The 18,671-nt window shown below is 36.6% G+C and overlaps 1 protein-coding gene across 29 annotated transcripts in view; it reads left to right on the top strand.

Moving 5' to 3' along the window:
• The window catches only part of PTBP3 (polypyrimidine tract binding protein 3), an 89,110-nt gene that overhangs the window by 31,451 nt on the left and 38,988 nt on the right, over window positions 1-18,671 (top strand). For 9 of the 29 annotated variants that reach the window (XM_081526818.1, XM_081526770.1, XM_081526743.1 and 6 more), the window contains 2 exons: window positions 11,135-11,304; window positions 13,656-13,802. In XM_081526818.1, the coding sequence (XP_081382944.1) occupies window positions 11,284-11,304; window positions 13,656-13,802 (168 nt within the window). In that variant the 5' untranslated portion in view covers window positions 11,135-11,283. Of the gene's footprint in view, window positions 1-1,877; window positions 3,130-3,813; window positions 3,953-9,007; window positions 9,206-11,134; window positions 11,305-13,655; window positions 13,803-18,671 lie in introns of those variants that run through there. The other 20 variants (XM_081526843.1, XM_081526826.1, XM_081526887.1 and 17 more) reach the window with 5 other exon arrangements.

The following is an 18,671-nucleotide window of genomic DNA, read 5'->3' as shown; positions in this document are numbered from 1 at the left end:
TACCTAGGTATTATAGTATTCTTTTGAGGTAGACTGGGATAAATTAAAGAAACTTATTGTTGATTAAATCCCAGAGCAATCACTTAAAAAAAACTAACCAAAAAAGTAAGCATTATAATTGAAAACCAGAGGTTATCTGCCATTTATGTGCATGTTTTATGTGTGACGTATTATGTTTTCTTGATAAATTGATCCCTTTATCATTATGAAGTGTCTTTCTTTATCCCTGGTGATATTCCTTTTCCTGAAATCTACTTTGATATTAGGACAGCCACTTTATCTTTCTTACGATTAGTGTTTACATATTTATCTTTTTTCATCTTTTTAGCTTTAACCTTAGATTTTTATATTTAAAATGAGTTTCTTATTGACACCATATAATTGAATTTTGCTTTTATCCAGACTGTCATACTTCTGCCTTTTAATTGGAATCTTTATGCCATTTTCACTTAATACAATTATTGATATGGTTGGGTTTAAGTCTGTCATCTTGCTATTTGTTTTCTATTCATTCTGTTTCTGCTTTGTGTCCTGGCTTTCTTTAGATTATTTTTTATATTCCATTTTATTTATCATTTATTACTTTGTATTCCATATATTTATTATATTTCTTGATATATATATATATTTTTCACCTAATTATAGAGCTTCAGGATACATAAAGAATACTAACAACTAAACAGAGAAATAGAAAAGTCCACAATTATAGCTGGAGATTTCAATACTCTTCTCTCAGTAATTGATAGCCCAGTACATAAAAATTAGTAAGGATACAGAACAGGGGTTAGCAAATTCTCCTGTTGGCCAGATCCATTCCAGTTGCTCATTTTTGTATTGCCCATGAACTGAGACTGATTTTTACATAAAAAAATAGAACTATATACCTCACATTATTCTGTTAAAAATTTTTTTTTATTATTATTTTTTGACCCTACGGCACAGCATGTGGGATCTTAGTTCCTCAACCAGGGATTGACCTGGAGCCCCTTACCTTGAAAGTGTGGAATCTTAACCAGGGGACCACCAGAGAAGTCCCTGATTTTTACACTTTAAATGGTGAAAAACACAAAGAATGTTTTGTTGTGATTGTGAAACTTACATGAAATTAAATTTCATTGTCTATATATAAAGTTTTATTTGAACACAGTCATGCTCACTTGTTTACATATTACCTCTGGCTGCTTTCATTTTACAACTGCAGAGATGAATAGCTGGGTCAGAGCTTGTATGGCCCACAAAGTCTAAAATATTTATGTGACCCTTTAAAAGAAGTCTGTAGGTCCTCTAATACTGAAGTTTTCAGTACTCTCAACCAGCTTGACCTAATTGACGTATGGAATAGTCTCCCCAGCACCATCAGGATACATACTCAAGTTCACATGAAGTGGTCTGCAAGGTAGACTATATGCTGGGTCCTTAAATAGGTCTCAGTTAAATATGAGTGCATTAAAATTAGGTATTAGAGTTGTACTAGAACTAGAAATTTTAAAAAATGATACTCAAATGTTTGAGAAGAAATCTCCAGTTGCTTAGAAAAAGAGAGTAACACAGGTATACATACACATGTATCCCCTCCTTCTTGAACCTCTCCCCCATCTCCCCATCCCACCCCTCCGTGTTGATACAGAGCCCCTGTTTGAGTTTCCTGAGAAATACAGCAAATTCCCGTTGCCTATCTATTTTACATATGGTAATGTAAGTTTCCATGTTACTCTCTCCATACATCTAACCCTCTCCTCCCCTATGTATATATGTGTGCATGCATATATATGTCTGCCTATGGCTGATTTATGTTGAGGTTTGACAGAAAACAACAAAATTCTGTAAAGCAATTATCCTTCAATTAAAAATAAATTTGGGGTTCCTCCCTCTCTAAGATGGCAGCAGCCGAAGACGAGTTACTGCTACTGCGGCTCCCCGAGACGAGCTACTGCTACCGCGGCTCCCCGAGCTGTTCGAAACCAGCAAGCAGCTTTTGGATGAAGTGGAAATCGCAACTGAACCCACCGGCTCCCAAATAATCCAAGATAAGGTGTTCAAGGGACTGGATCTCCTGAAGAAGGCTGCTGAAATGTTGTCGCAGCTCGACTTGTTCAGCCAAAATGAAGATTTGGAGGAGATCGCGTCCACTGACCTGAAGTACCTGATGGTGCCAGCATTTCAAGGAGCATTCGCCATGAAACAAGTCAGTGCCAGCAACTGTCTAGATCATTTGCAGTGGGCTCGAGAACACTTTTTAAACTACTTAACTCAGTGCCAATACTATCATGTGGCAGAGTTTGAGCTGCCCAAAACCAAGACCAACTCAGCTGAAAATAACACTGCTAATTCCTCCATGGCCTATCCTAGCATCGTTGCTATGGCATCTCAGAGACAGGCTAAAATAGAGAGATACAAGCAGAAGAAGGAGGTGGAGTATAGGTTGTCTGCACTGAAATCTGCTGTGGAAAGTGGTCAAGCAGATGATGAGCATGTTCGTGAATATTACCTCCTTCACCTTCGAAGGTGGATTGGTATCAGCTTAGAAGAGATTGAGAGCATTGATCAGGAGATAAAGATCTTGAGAGAAAAAGACTTCACAAAAGAGGCATCAATTTCTCAGTCATCTCATCAGGACAGGCCTCCAGTGAAACCGTTTGTTCTCACTCGGAACATGGCCCAAGCCAAAGTATTTGGAGCTGGTTATCCAAGTCTGGCATCTATGACAGTGAATGACTGGTATGAACAGCATCAGAAATTTGGAGCATTACCAGATCAAGGAATAGCCAAGACGACATCAGAGTTCAAAAGAGCAACTCAGCAAGAAGAAGATCAGGAGCATGAGAAGGAAGAGGATGATGAACAGGCAGTCTGCAGAGCTCAGAAGTGGGATGACTGGAAGGACACCCATCCTAGAGGCTATGGCAACCGGCAGAACATGGGTTAGCCCCACCACAACAAGACAGGACAACAAGGGCTTACATCCTCCCCGCCAAGGACAGTAGTGCCATCCCCCCCTCCCTGGTCTTCTGCTTCAGCTGTGTACGATGAAGGCAGAGATGCTTAGTGTTGCTTAATGTTCAATAAATGTCAAGCAGTGAAGTGTGTATTTGTACCCTAAATAATAAACCAGAGATCTTGTTTTGGCATTAATCATTCTCATCATGGTATATTTTAATTTTCTTAAGTGGAAAGAAAAGAGGGCTGAGAAATGGCTCTATATAATCAATCAATGGATGTATGAATTATCTTTAAAGAAATAAAGGTCCCTTCTATTACATGCACCTGTGCAGAAAATAAATAAATAAATTTAAAACAATTAAAAAAAAAAAGAAAGTAACACATAATCCATGGATCAAATAAGAAATCACATGGGAAATTAGGAGATATTTTTAAGTAAATTAAAAGGAAAACACAGCTTACTAAAGTTTATAGGATTCAGCTAGAGCTGTTCTTAGGAGAAAATTTACATCTTTAAATGTTTTATTAGAAAAGGAGAAAACGTCTAAAATAAGCTTCTAAGTGTAGCATGAGAAGGACAAATTAAACCCCAAGTAAATAGAGGAATAAAAATATTAAATATGAAAAGAAAAGTTAATGAAGAAAATGAGGATTAATGAAAGCAGTAGCTGCTTTTTAATAGATCAATAAAACGAATAAACTTCTAGGTAGACAGAAAAAGAAGGTAAGTTACCAGTATCAAGAAGGATCATGTAGACATTAAAAAGGTACTATTATGGACTGAATACTGGAGTGGATTGCCATGCCCTCCTCCAGGGCATCTTCCCAACCCAGGGATTGAACCTATGTCTCTCTGGTCTCCCGCATTGGCAGGTGGGTTCTTTACCACTGGCACCACCTGGGAAGACCTGGAGAAGTTATTTGAAGTCCTAAAAGATAATGCTTTTAAAGTGCTGCATTCAATATGCCAGCAAATTCGGAAAACTCAGCAGTGGCCACAGGACTGGAAAAGGTCAGTTTTCATTTCAATCCCAGAGAAAGGCAATGCCAAAGAATTTGCAAACTACCACACAGTTGCGCTCATCCCACCTGCTAGCAAACTAACGCTCAAAATTCTCCAAGCCAGGCTTCAAGAGTATGTAAACTGTGAACTTCCAGATGTTCAAGCTGGATTTAGAAAAGGCAGAGGAACCAGAGATCAAATTGCCGACATTTGCTGGATCATCAAAAAAGCAAGAATGAAGTTGCCCAGTTGTGTCTGATTCTTTGCAGTCCCATGGACTGTTGCCTACCAGGCTCCTCCATCTATGAAATTTTCCAGGCAAGAGTACTAGAGTGGGTTGTCATTTCCTTCTCCAGGGGATCTTCCTAACCCAGGAATCAAACCCGGGTCTCCCACACTGCAGGCAGACTCTTTAACATCTGAGCCACCAGGAAAGCCCCGAAACTTGTGCCTTGCCCCCCTTCCTCCTGTTTCACCATTAATGGGAAGGGACTAAGTTAGGGCCCACTCTGTTTCTTGAAGGGCAAGGGCTCTGCGACCCCATGGACTATACATTGAATTCTCCAGGCCAGAATACTAGAGTGGGTAGCCTTTCCCTTCTCCAGGGGATCTTCCCAACCCAGGGATTGAACCCAGGTCTCCCACATTGAAGGTGGATTCTTTACCAGCTGAGCCACCAGGGAAACCTGTGTGGATAACAACAAACTATGGAAAATTCTTCAAAAGGTGGGAATACCAGAACACCTTACCTGCCTCCTGAGAAATCTGTATACAGGTCAAGTAGCAACAGTTAGAACTGGACGTGAAACAATGGACTGGTTCCAAATTGGGAAAGGAGTACGTCAAGGCTGTATATTGTCACCATGCTTATTTGATTTATATGCAGAGTACATTATGTGAAATGCCAGGCTGGATGAAGCACAAGCTGGAATCAAGATTGCCGGGAGAAATATCAATAACCTCAGATATGTAGATGACGCCATCCTTATGTCAGAAAGGAGAGAGGAACAGAAGAGCCTCTTGATGAAAGTGAGAGGAGAGTGAAAGATCTGACCTAAAACTCAACATTCAGAAACCTAAGATCGTGGCATCTGGTCCCATCACTTCATGGCAAATAGATGGGGAGACAGTGGATACTCTATTTTCTTGGGCTCCAAAATCACTGCAGATGGTGACTGCGGCCATGAAATTAAGATGCTTGCTTCTTGGAAGAAAAGCCATGACCAACCTATATAGCATATTAAAAAGCAGAGACATTGATGTGCCAACCAAAGGTCCATCTAGTCAAAGCTATGGTTTTTCCAGTGGTCATATATGGATTTGAGAGTTGGACTATAAAGACAGCTGAGTGCCAAAGAATTGATGCTTTTGAACTGTGGTGTTGGAGAAGACTCTTGAGAGTCCCTTGGACTACAAAGAGGTCAAAGCAGTCCATCCTAAAGGAAATCAGTCCTGAATATTCATTGGAAGCACTGATGCTAAAGCTGAAGTGCCAATACTTTGGCCACCTGATGCGAAGAGCTGGCTCATTAGAAAAGACCCTGATGCTGGGAAAGATTGTAGGCAGGAGGAGAAGGGGACAACAGGATGAGATGGTTGGATGGCATCACCGACTCAATGGACATGAGTTTGAGCAAGCTCCGGGAGTTGGTGATGGATAGGGAAGCCTGATGTGTGCAGTCCATGAGGTCACAAAAGAGTTAGACAAGATTGAGCAACTGAACTGACCTGATGGGTTGAATGTTTGTATACCCCTAAAATTCATATGTTTAAGCCCTTATCCCCAGAGTCTTTGGAGATGGGCCCTTTGGTGTGGGGTTCACAAAGGGATTATTGTCTTTATAAGAAGTGATACCAGAGAGCTTGCTTTTTCCCTCCACCGTGCCATGTGAGGACCATGTGGAAAGGTGGCTGTCTATAACCTCACTAGAAAGGGACAATGCTGACTCTTGATTTTGGACTTCTATTCTCCAAAACTGTGAGAAGGTAAATTTTTATTGTTTAAATCACCCTGATGTATTTTGTCATGATATCCTGACCAGGTTAAGATGGATCGCAAATGAATATGATGAACAGTTTTAAGCCAGGAAATTTAGATGAAGTGGATAAATTGCTTGAAAAACGTAAGTACAAAAGAAATAGAAAACCAGCTTCCCTGTGGCTCAGACAGTAAAGAATCTGCCTGCAGTGTTGGAGACCTGGGTTAGATCCCTAGGTTGGAAAGATCCCCTGGAGAAAGGAATGGCTACCTATTCCAATATTCTTGCCTTGGAGAATTCCATGGACAGGGGATGGGTGGGCTTCAGTCCATGATGTCGCAAAAGTTAAACACAACTTGGTGACTGACACACAAATAGCCCTATGCCTGTTTTAAAAATCAAATTGGTAATTTAAAAATTCAGGTGCAGTTTTCTTTTTTGTGGTCATATGAGTCATTTGTCAAAGGTTGTCAAACTCTGCATTTAAAATGTAGGTGGGTTTTACTGTATCTAAAATCTACCCTAATAAAGTTAAATTTTTAAAAAGATCCATATTTCTAGGATAGTTTTTCTGGTAGATCCCTTCACTTTTGAGATGGGAATATATGAATTTTTTTTAAACTTCTTCCACTTTTCTCTTTGGAACGTGATTAATATATAGTAGCCATTCAGAAGTTTCTTTTTATCGAAAAGTACAAGATTTATTCAAGTTAAGTATTTTGAATGCTTATTTTCATAATACAGTTTTCAGAAAGTCTTTAACCTTTCGTATAGAGAATAATTTGTCAAAGTTGCATATTCAGTGCAGTAGAATTTCCTTGCTTCCTCTTTAATTAAATTATGATTCCATATATGCTTATATACCTTTCCATTTTTAAATTGTTATATTTATCAAATCTTTAATTATAACCTTTTTTGGGTCATCTAGATGAGTAGTTCTTTAGGTTTTTAGATTTCATAGACTAATAAAATTTTGAATTAATTTTGAGCAATGTCTTAATTTTGCAAAGTTAGGACAGCAAGAGAAAAAAGCCACTGTTGTCTACAATCTTCATTTTAATACCAAAAAAGGTAGAAAGAACATACATTCCAAGTAAAATAAGCCCTCTTAAGAAAATCAAGACATATGTTGTTGATCACTTTGTAATGGGCATTACATCTATCATTTAAATATTAATGTTATATAATTTAATTTTCCAAATACTCATACTACAATTTCCAAATTCTGTTGTTATACTCATTTAACAGGAAAAGAATCTGAGTTATATCAGAACAAGATCTCTGGTTTTGTAGCCCATGTTTTTAACATAATGCAGAGACTTTCATAACACAGAATAACTAAGAACCTGAAATGGTTGTGTTTCTGCATCAGTACAGTTCAGTCCTCAGTCGTTTGCGACTCTTTGTGACCCCATGAATCGCAGCATGCCAGGCCTCCCTGTCCATCACCAACTCCCGGAGTTTACCCAAACTCATGTCCATTGAGTTGGTGATGCCATCCAGCCATCTCATCCTCTGTCGTCCCCTTCTCCTCCTGCCCCCAATCCTTCCCAGCATCAGGGTCTTTTCCAATGAGTCAACTCTTTGCCTGAGGTGGCCAAAGTATTGGAGTTTCAGCTTCAACATCAGTCCTTCCAATGAACACTCAGGACTGATCTCCTTTAGGATGGACTGGCTGGATCTCTTTGCAGTCCAAGGGACTCTCAAGAGTTCTCCAACACCACAGTTCAAAAGCATCAATTCTTCAGCACTCAGCTTTCTTCACCGTCCAACTCTTACATCCATACATGACTACTGGAAAAACCATAGCCTTGACTAGACAGACATTTGTTGGTAAAGTAATGTCTCTACTTTTTAATGTGCTATCTAGGTTGGTCATAACTTGCCTTCCGAGGAGCAAGTGTCTTTTAATTTCATGGCTGCAGTCACCATTAGCAGTGATTTTGGAGCCCCAAAAAATAAAGTCTGATAGTTTCCACTGTTTCCCCATCTGTTTGCCATGAGGTGATGGGACCAGATGCCATGATGTTAGTTTTCTGAATGTTGAGCTTTAAGCCAACTTTTTCACTCTCCTCTTTCACTTTTATCAAGAGGCTCTTTAGTTCTTCACTTTCTGCCATAAGGGTGGTGTCATCTGCATATCTGAGGTTATTGATATTTCTCCCGGCAGTCTTGATTCCAGCTTGTGCTTCCTCCAGCCCAGCGTTTCTCATGATGTACTCTGCATGTAAGTTAAATAAGCAGGGTGACAATATACAGCCTTGACATACTCCTTTCCCTGTTTGGAACCAGTGTTGTTCCATGTCCCACTCTTAACTGTTGCTTCCTGACCTGCATACAGGTTTCTCAAGAGGCAGGTCAGGTGATCTGGTATTCCCATCTCTTTCAGAGTTTTCCACAGTTTATTGTGATCCACACAGTCAAAGGCTTTGGCATAGTCAATAAAGCAGAAATAGACGTTTTTCTGGAATTATCTTGCTTTTTCGATGATCCAGCTTCTTGATAAAAAATTTGTCACCATTGGTCTTTATTTGATAGTGCAGTTCAGGTTCAAGTAGCTTGCATAGGTATTCATTTTATTTCACACGTGGTTTTGCAGAGATTATGAACACCTCAGTTAAAGAAATAACCTTCTTAATGTTCGTTCATTTGTTTTGGATTATTCTGGGTAAACTGATAAAAGCCTTTGCTCCTTAGTATGGTTTTTTAGTCTTTTAACACTTTATCTTGGTTAAGAATGTACAAAGTTGTGGTATTGTTGTCTAGCCATCTAGGTTTACAGACAGGGGAGATGCAAAAAAACACTTCATGCTTGACTTTCTGTCCAGGAGGTGATAATTTGGCATTTAATTTAGCAACACTATTATCACTATAATCCTCATAAATCTGCATATACTCTGAAAATTTATTGTCATCAAGTTGCTTCCTTTTCTTTCTAGGAATGGTAACACACTTTGAGATTTTTGTGATTAAAAAAATTACCTTTAAACTTAAGTTTGAATAATGCTCTTTTCACTTCCTAGATGTGTACAAAAATTATTAATCTCTGATCTGTTAAATCTCTTAATCTCTTTATCTGTTAAAGTTAATAAGATATAATTTAACTGAGATGGATGAAACTGGAGCCCATTATACAGAGTGAAGTAAGCCAGAAAGAAAAACAACAATACAGTATACTAATGCATATGTATGGAATTTGAAAGATGGCAACGATAACCCTATATGCGAGACAGAATAAGAGACACAGATGCATAGAACAATTTTATGGACTCTGAGGGAGAAGGTGAGGGTGGGACGTTCTGGGAGAATAGCATTGAAACATGGATATTATCATATGTGAAACAGAACACCATTCCATGTTCGATGCATGGGACAAGGGCTCAGGGCCGGGGCAATGGGATGACCCAGAGGGATGGGATGGGGAGGGAGGTGGGAGGGGGGTCCAGGAAGGGGAACACATGTAAACCCATGGCTGATTCATGTCAATGTATGGCAAAAACTATTACAATATTGTAAAGTAATTAGCCCCCAACTAAAATAAATAAATTTATAAAAAAAAAAGATATAATTTAATGTATTTTTATGTGTCAACCCCAGTGAGGCAATGTAAATGAAAACAGCATGAAAACTAGAAAGTAACGATCTTTTTAGGTAGTTGGAAGACTGTCAGCGTTTTTAGAACAGGATAATGACATGACACACACATTTAGGATGATAAGATGTTAGATCTTAGTGGAAGTGGAGGGAATGAGACTAGAAGAAGGCAGAGTAGAAGGGGTCATAGGTCATCGGGATGATAGGTGAGGTAACATTGAAAGTTGAGATGACAGTGGAATCAGTTATTTTGGAGGGAAAAATCAATGTTTCATGATGATTCATGAGGAAGGAGAAGGAACCTTTTGACTCCCATAAATTAAATACTTGATTTCCAATAAGTATTTGCTGATTATTTTCCACACACTGTCCTAGGCATTTGCTATATACAGGCACAGACCTGTAAGGACCTCTTGGAATTGATAGTATTGGTAGGATGTTGCCTGCATTCATGAACATAGAGAATTTGGGAGCAAGTGCTAGTTTTGGTATTAAGTCAACCTATTTACCTGTAAGCATAGGAATGGGTACAAAATATTGCCAAGACTTTTATGTAGTCCTCATGAAATTTGTTTATTTAGGGTCACAGACATAGGATTGTAAAGTTTTTTTAGTGTTTAGAAAAATGGTAATCTCAGGTGTTTGGAAAGATTATATTTTTCTTCTAATAGTGCTAAGTATGGTCAACACTATAATCAAACTTTGACTTTTAGATAATTTGCATTCAGTCTTACTTGGTGCTATCTCTGGGGGAAAAAAAAACCGTCCTGAATCTTATGAACATAAATTAGACTACTTGTTACACACTTGTCAGTTCTAGTTACTGTCAGTGTTAAAACATAAGCTTTAAATAAAATGTGGCTGTAAACTGGCATACTGGATTACAACAGTGGTTCTCAAACTTCAGGTTGCTTCAGAATCATCTAGAGAGCTTGTAAAAACACAGGTTGCTGGGATGTTTCTGATTCAGTAGGTCTGAAATGGGGCTAAAAATTCGCATTTCCAAAAGATGATGATACTTATGTTAAGAGCTGCCTATTATATCATAAAGAATAGGATTATCCTAAGGAAATCACAGTTTAGTTTCTGAAAGTACTTTAAAAAATGAATTGGCAAAAATTGTATAATGCCTGAGAAATAAACTTATTTTCAAAAATCCAAATCCTTGTAGGGTGTGATAAACATGAAATTTTTATTACCATCTATCCTAAAAGTTTTTATTCTGTTCAATTAGTAATAGGACAAACTAGAAAAGCATCTTTTAAGATACATTAAAGGTAATATAAATATTCTCTATTCACAACAAGTAGTTGACCATTTAGAGGTTTTTGGTACCTCAACATACGTAATTCATTTATCCAACACTTTTCCTTGAAGTTAAAAATCCAAGTTCAGTCTAAAAAAAAATACACCTGCAGTGAAATATTTTTAAAAACCCACTCATTGAAAAGTGGATGGTTTTGTTTTCACCTGTCTTCTACTCTTCTCCCATCAGCCCCGTAGTTCCTGAATTTCAAAACCTGAAACTCTTGGAAGATCAAATGTGATGATATGGTTAATGTAGTATGTCAACCCAAATTAGTTTCAGTAATTAAAAAACAAATCTTGTATTTTTTAGCTAATGGGAATGACAACAAGAAATTTAAAGGAGATAGACCTCCCTGTTCGCCTTCCCGTGTTCTCCATCTTCGCAAAATTCCAAGTGATGTCACCGAAACAGAGGTCATATCATTAGGTCTACCATTTGGCAAAGTAACTAATCTTTTGATGTTGAAAGGAAAAAGCCAGGTATGTAAGTTTTATAGGTTGACCCACAATTATTATCTCTGGGTGTTAGTGAAAAAAAAAACAACAAATTATTTTTAAGGGAATTCCCTGGTAGCCCAGCGTTTAGGACTCTGTGCTTTCACTGCCAAGGGTGCAGGTCCAACCCCTGCTGGGGGTACTAAGATCCTACAAAGTGCAGCCAAAATAAAAAAAGAAAGCTTTTTGTTTTCTTGAATTTGTTTTATTTTCTTAATTTTATTCTATTTACATAGCTTTTAAAAATAGAACTTTTTCAATGACAGGAAGCAAGAAACAAAAATAGGAAACAGGATTCTCTCTTATTTATTGTCTTGACCAAACATATTTTACATTCTTAATTACAAAATGGTTTATGAAAATATCCTGTGATTATCAGAAGAGATTGGATTGATTACCATCCAAGATTGGATAATGATGTCTGATTCAGACCCCTAGCTTTACTATTTATTTAAATTAACAGCCTTGTTTAGGGTAGTTGAGGTTATTAAGAACTGGAGAAGTTAAATAGTATGTCTTAGTATTCAGTCCTTGTTGTGTTTATACATTCTTCTTACATCTTTTAGAGGTAGTGTAGGCACTTGGGTCTTAATTTTCTTTACAGATGCCGCTATTGAGAATAGTATGGTTTGCACAGTTTGAAAAGAGCCAACATGACCACGTCTAATGGCTGTCTAATGTCTAACATGCACATGTTACGTACATGATTATGTTCCGTGTAGTATATCCTATATTTTATGTCAGATAACTCTGAGAGGCAGCAGGCAATGTTACAATTTCCTTTGTTTCTGCTATTGGTTCTAGGTTTATATTTTTCTGTAGTGCTAACTGATTTCTATTAATTGCTTGTCTTTTGATCCTAAATCCTGTTAGGAAAATACCTTGTTAGTAATTTACTTCAGCAAGAGATTCTGATGTGAGTCACTATAGTAGTACTTGTAGGCATAATCATTCCGTGGTTCTTGGAGGTGGAGTGTTGAGAATGGAGTAAGGCTTATTTTCACCAGCCTTTCTGTGTAGTGACTTTTGATTTTCTCTTCATCCTACATTATGAAAGTTGATCCTTGGCTGGATGCTGTGGGAAAACATAAATAATTCTTTTACTGGACTCCATGTGAAAAATTTTATTTTTACATATGACTTTTTAGGTTGTATATATGTGTAGGAATGATTTCCTGACTAGAATCACAATATCCAAAGACATTGTTCAGCCTTTCTTTTGTGTGATATTGCAGGAGTCTTAACATTTAGTAGGGAATTTGCAGGAAGAGACTCTCCCCATATGGTGAATATTATTAGAATACAGTTAACAAATTCTTTGTTGAAAAGATGACTTTAGAAACCAAATAGTTAGGAAATACTGCCATAGCTATTTTTGTTACCTTGATCATTTTTATCTACTTCTCTTAGAAATATTAGAAAAACTGTATTACTTACGCAATTGGATAGCAGCTTTAAAGTGTATCATGGACATTTGTACCTTTTAGATACTATGAATGACTTAAAATCTGTTTTATTCCTCCAAGATAGTGATTTGGATCATGAGTTCTTCCTGTATGTTAAATTTGAAGTGTTCTTATAGGTAGTTAGGGCTCAGAACTGTTAGTATATGTTTTATCTTCTTAACCATTAAGACAGGGTGATAAAATCTGCCACCTTAATTAAAGATCTGTACGTATCCTATTCCTGTCACATAAGTTAATGGGAGTCATGACAGTGAGGAGGAGCCATAAACAGAATAAGACGTGAATACTAAGGAGCTTCTTCCATCTCAGTTCTTTTTAGTCTTCAAATAGCTAATATCAGTATAGTGATTACCAATAGCCAGAAAAGGTCCCTTGAATGACCCAAATCAAATCAATATTGACTTAATGTAGGATGTTCTCCCATTTCCCTAATTTGTACAATTGAGCCTTGGCACATGAATGTTCTAATTATATTCATAAAAAGGCAAAGGAGAACAGATGATTGGAGAAATTTTTAGGAAGAAACTGAAAACATCTATTTATAGTAGTGAAACACACAGTTATTTTTGCTTTTTTAGTTGTTTCTAAATTTTAGAAGAAACAGAAGTAAGAAGACCAAAAACCACACAGTCATTTAATCAACTGTCAATTTCCCAATCCCAAATCCTTTATTGAACCCAACTTTTGTCAAATATGTTTTCAGTAACTATCAGTGATAAAATTTGAAATGAAAGTCTTTTCATCCCCTTGGGGGCAATATGACTTCTGTTAAGAATGCATGAGTTTTAGAGCAAGCTAGAATGACAAAATAGTTCTTAGCTGCCTTTCAAAAACAGGAGCTTTCACTTTACTTTCTTGTGTTTATTGCAGGCTTTCTTAGAAATGGCTTCTGAGGAAGCTGCTGTTACTATGGTGAATTATTACACTCCTGTTACTCCTCACCTTCGAAGCCAGCCTGTTTTTATTCAGTATTCCAATCACAGAGAACTTAAGACTGACAATCTGCCTAATCAAGCTGTAAGTATTAATGTCATTTATAAAAATAGTTGTAAGAATACATGATATAATAACTAATTTTCTATTTTTAAGTGAAAAAAAAAATCATGTGTTTTTCTTCATCATGGGATGCTTTATGGATAAAGATTGTATATATAAATTCTTATCCAAAGACTCCAATAAGAAAGCACTGCCATTTGAAACTGTGTTTGAGGATATGGCCTTAGAAATGGCAGGCAATTAGTTTTCCCTTGAAACTGTTTCCATAAGGGGTGAAAAAAGTACATTGTTAATGTCTCTTAAAATCTCAGATCTAAAGGAACTATGAAAGTCAATCCTTTCTTTTTACAGAATATGTAACAAAGGCATTGAGAAGTTGAGTGGTGCTCCTATTTTTAATAAGAATTTATATAAATATGTTCATTAAATGATTTTTGACTCTCCAAGATAAATGTGGAATATAGAATATGAACATTTCTTACCTCATTTTCCAGTTTTAATATAATTCATACTGAAACTTTTCTGTCTCTCCGGGTCGATTTTTTAAGTAGTTAAAATAGTAATTTGAAGTAATTTAAAGGTAGGAAAAATTTATCCACAAAGCAAGTACCTTTTAAAAAATAGGTTTTCTATTATGCTGAGAACATTGTCTGGCCCTGACAGTCTTGCCCTGGGCAGAGGGACTCCTTCAGCTCTTGGTTTCTGTGTTGAAAGTCATTATAATGCAAGCTGCTGAATTTAAATTGTAGTTTTCCACATTTTTAAAAACAATGACATTTCCTGCATCCAATCCTTAACTTATTCTAAGACATATTAACGATATAATGAATTATCTAAACTTGAGTAAATGAAATGTTAGATATTTTTAAACGTATAAAAGTTTTAAGTAAAACATTGCCTTGTAAGTAGGATATGTGCTCATGGTAAAACATTCAGACAATCCAGAAAAATACAAAACAAACAAAAGACAATCTGGTTACCTAGATGTAACTGATTAACATTTCGCAAACATTTTACTGTGTACCCTTCTCTATTCAGATTTTGTCTATGTATATAATTTTACACCAGTGGAATCCTAATGTTTTAAGAGCGATTATTTTTCCTCTACAGTAGGTCAGTGATGTTGTTTCATGACAAGAAATACACAATTACTTCATACTTTTTATTTTACTTCTTATTACTTCATCATTTTTAAATGACTGCATAACACCTGCTTCAAAAGGACAACCATAATTTATCCAATTTCTTGTTAATAGACATTGAGATTGTTTGCAATGTTATGCTTTTACAAATAGTACTGTAGTAGCATTCTTATATATCTTGGTACACTTGCAGCATTATCTTATAGTTTATGTTTCTGGCAACAGAATTGCTGGTACTTAGCCTATGTGTGTTTTATGTTTTGATATACATTGCAGTATTGCTTTCTGTGAAGATTATTTGCTTATTTAGGTTGTCACTGATAATATATGAGCAAGCGATTTTCCTGTCCATTTTTGTTAATATGATAGTTAACAAATTGTATCTTATTGTTTTACTTACTTTTATGTAATAACTTGTGAAGTATTTATAGTGATTTCTGTTAATGCAGTTTCCTCCCCATTTTTTCAATTGTGATAAAATATGTATATAATATGAAATTTACCATTTTAACCATTTTTAAGTGTGTGGTTCAGTGGCATTCCCTGGTGGCTCACACAGTAAAGAATTTGCCTGCAATGAAGGAGACTTGGTTCACTCTCTGGGTCGGGAAGATACTCTGGAGAAGCAAATGGCTACCCACTCCAGTAATCTTACCAAGAGAATTCCATGGAGAGAGGAGCCTGGTGGGCTTACAGTCTGTGGGGTTGCAAAGAGTCAGAAACAACTAAGCGAGTGAATGACACTTCAGTGGCATTAAATATACTCACATTGCACAACCTATCACCACCATCCATCTCCAGGACTTTTTCCTGTTTCCAGACTGAAACTCTGTACCCATTAAATACTGACCCCTCATTTCCCCCTACCCCCACCCTGGCAGCTGCCATTCTGTTTTCTGTCTCTGAATTTTCTCTGCTAATTAGTTTTAAATTATTTTTATGTAACAGTCAAATCTCTTAAGTTGTGTTATGATCTCTGACATGGGTACCATACTCATAAAAACCCAGTATAGCAAGATTAAAAAGTTTTTTTCTACCTATATTTTCTTATACGTTAATGTTTTGGTTGTTTTTATTTTAGTGTTTAAATCTTTGTTAAAACTATTTTGTTGGTGAAGAGGGAGGCTAGGGTCTTTCACTTACTCCCACTGACCAGTTTCTCTTTTGTTGTGGTTGAATAACCCATTTATTATCCACTCATGTAAAACTTGTCCTTTGTCATGTTCTACTTTTCTATACACAGGCTTTGCCTACTTACAACATGCATAAGTGCTTGTTAGACGTGACTACACGTTTTGCTTGCGTGACCTCCACCTGCCCTCATGTGAGTGCTGCTCACATGGAATGCAGTCTGTGTCTGACCTGGATTACCTTTTGGATTCCGTTCTGTCCCATTCCTGTTTCAGTGTCCCTGTGGCTTAACCTACCGTAGGGCAAGGCTCAATTCTTTCCCCTCTCTTTTTAGAAATTAAATGGATAATAGGTTTTGTCTATTTCTCAGGATGTATTAGAATTATTTTGATAACTCCTAACCCCCCAAGACACAGTTGAATTGGGTTGATTTTATAGACTAATATGGAGATAATTAACATATCTATATTGCTAACTAATCCTTTTGAGGAGGGAGTTTTATTTTATTTCCTATCTCTCAGTAGAATTTTCAGTTCTCCTTCGTATAAGTCATGCAGTTTTGTCATTAGTGTGATTGCTAATTATGTTAGTTTAAGTCTTGAAGAAGAAACAAACAATTTAATAAAACTCTTAAAGACTGGATTACTCTAAAGGGAAACAGTGAGAAATCCCAGTTGCTTGGCAACCAAAGCCAGCCCAAATGACCTAGTTTATTCTTAGATAGCCTTGATTTCTTCCCAGTACCCTTGCCATTTTGTTACTTTTGTCCATTTTTTGCATTGACTTTTGATAAAATAATGGTTTTCTTTTATTCAGAGTCCTACAAAAAAGCTGAAGTCAAAATTGAAGGTACCTGTTTACATACGTATTAATGAGAGGTACCAGATGTTTTTATATTCTGACAGCCCTCAGAAGCTGATAAATTACTGTTTCATTCTCTTTTCTTCTCTGAATAGCAAGATATCCCAAAACATACTTATGGACATACCTGGCAGAGGGTCAGGTGAATATCAACTATTTCCCTCCCTTGCTTTAAACTAAAATTAGAGCTAAAAATTTTAGATGGTATTTTGAAGTGCAGCACTTGAGAAATGGTTGTATTAATAGCAGCCATTTTTGTATAGACAGTTTTTCTTGATCTTGTGGGTAGAAATTTATAAATTTGCAAAATGATGGCCATGGAAAATTTTTTCCTTAAAAAATTTCCCTCAAAATCATCAAACTGAACATTTAAGATCTGTGAATTTTGTTGTATATTCATTTCTATCTCAACTTTAGAAATACCTTCTTTATATTTTCTAGGCATATTTAAATTTTACATGAAGTATATATATGTTCCCAACCTCAATAAGTATTTGTTGGTTTTCCCATCACAATACTGCTGTTTCCTTTACTACTAGTTAATGTAACCATTCCAGAGGGTTTGTGGCTGAAACATTGAAAAAATATCTCCCATAATAAGAATTCTGCTGCCTCATAATGTTTAGCATCAGATACACAGAAAATATGTCTTCTGTGTACCTGAACTGTCTCTTCATATTGAGAAGACATTTCTTTTTTCTCCCCTTCACTTTTCTTTTGTCCTCAGTGAAGAGTGTCCCCCTACTTTCATTTTCTTCCTTAAATATTTTTATCTAATTAAAAATTGAAACTAGAGTTACTTATTAAACAAATTTTTATCAGATTTTTATTGTCAAAAGAATTTTTTTTGCATGCCTGCTATGCAGAGACTTTTGTACTCAATGGTCTGTGAAGTACTAATGTGGAGTATATTGACAACTGTAGAATGATTAAGACAATATAAAGCATATCTTCTCATATTTCTCCAGTGTGATATCTTTTATGCCAAAGAAGAAGGAGTGAAGGAAGAGAAACAGCAACAATAGCAATAATAACTGTAATATAGCAGTAGTAAGCATATATATAGAATTGTTTAATAAAAAGAATTGATTGAATGATTGGTAGATAAGGAAATAGAATCAGTGAGGTTGGGAATTCCCTGGCGGTTCAGTGCTTAGGACTCCACACATAGTACTAATATCCCACAAGCCACACAGTGTGGCCAAAAAAAAATATCAGTGAGGTTAAATTTACTTTCAGTTATTCAGGCTTAGTTTTGATAAGATGATTAAATCTCAGGATGATGTGAGAGAAAAAGGAACCATTATTCCACTGAGAGCCTCACTGTGTTGATATCTGTTCCTAAACATTCTAAAGTTGTGAGTAACTGCTAGCTTGTTGTTTAGTAGATTTAATATGGTACCTGCTTGCTTGTTGTTCTTTAGTCACTAAGTCGTGTCCAACTCTGTTGTGATCCTGTGGACTGTAGCCCGCCAGGCTCCTCCGTCCATGGGATTCCCCAGGCAAGAATACTGGAGTGTGTTGTCATGCCCTCCTCTAGGGGATCTTCCCAACCCAGGGATTGAACCCAGATCTCCTGCACTGGCAGGTGAATTTTGTACCACTGAGCCGCCTGGGAAGCCCTCAGCTGCTAGCTAAATGTGAATAAATTTAAATAAATTCAAAATTCAAAATTCAGTTCCTCAGTTGCACTAGGTACGTTTTGAGTGCTCACTAGCCACCAGTGACTAGTATCCAATATACTGTAGATGTCGAA

Source organism: Giraffa tippelskirchi, chromosome 1 (assembly GCF_054371585.1).
Source record: "Giraffa tippelskirchi isolate mGirTip1 chromosome 1, T2T-mGirTip1v1.2.pri, whole genome shotgun sequence".
Lineage (NCBI taxonomy): Eukaryota > Metazoa > Chordata > Mammalia > Artiodactyla > Giraffidae > Giraffa > Giraffa tippelskirchi.
This window is presented reverse-complemented; position numbering and strand designations above follow the sequence as displayed.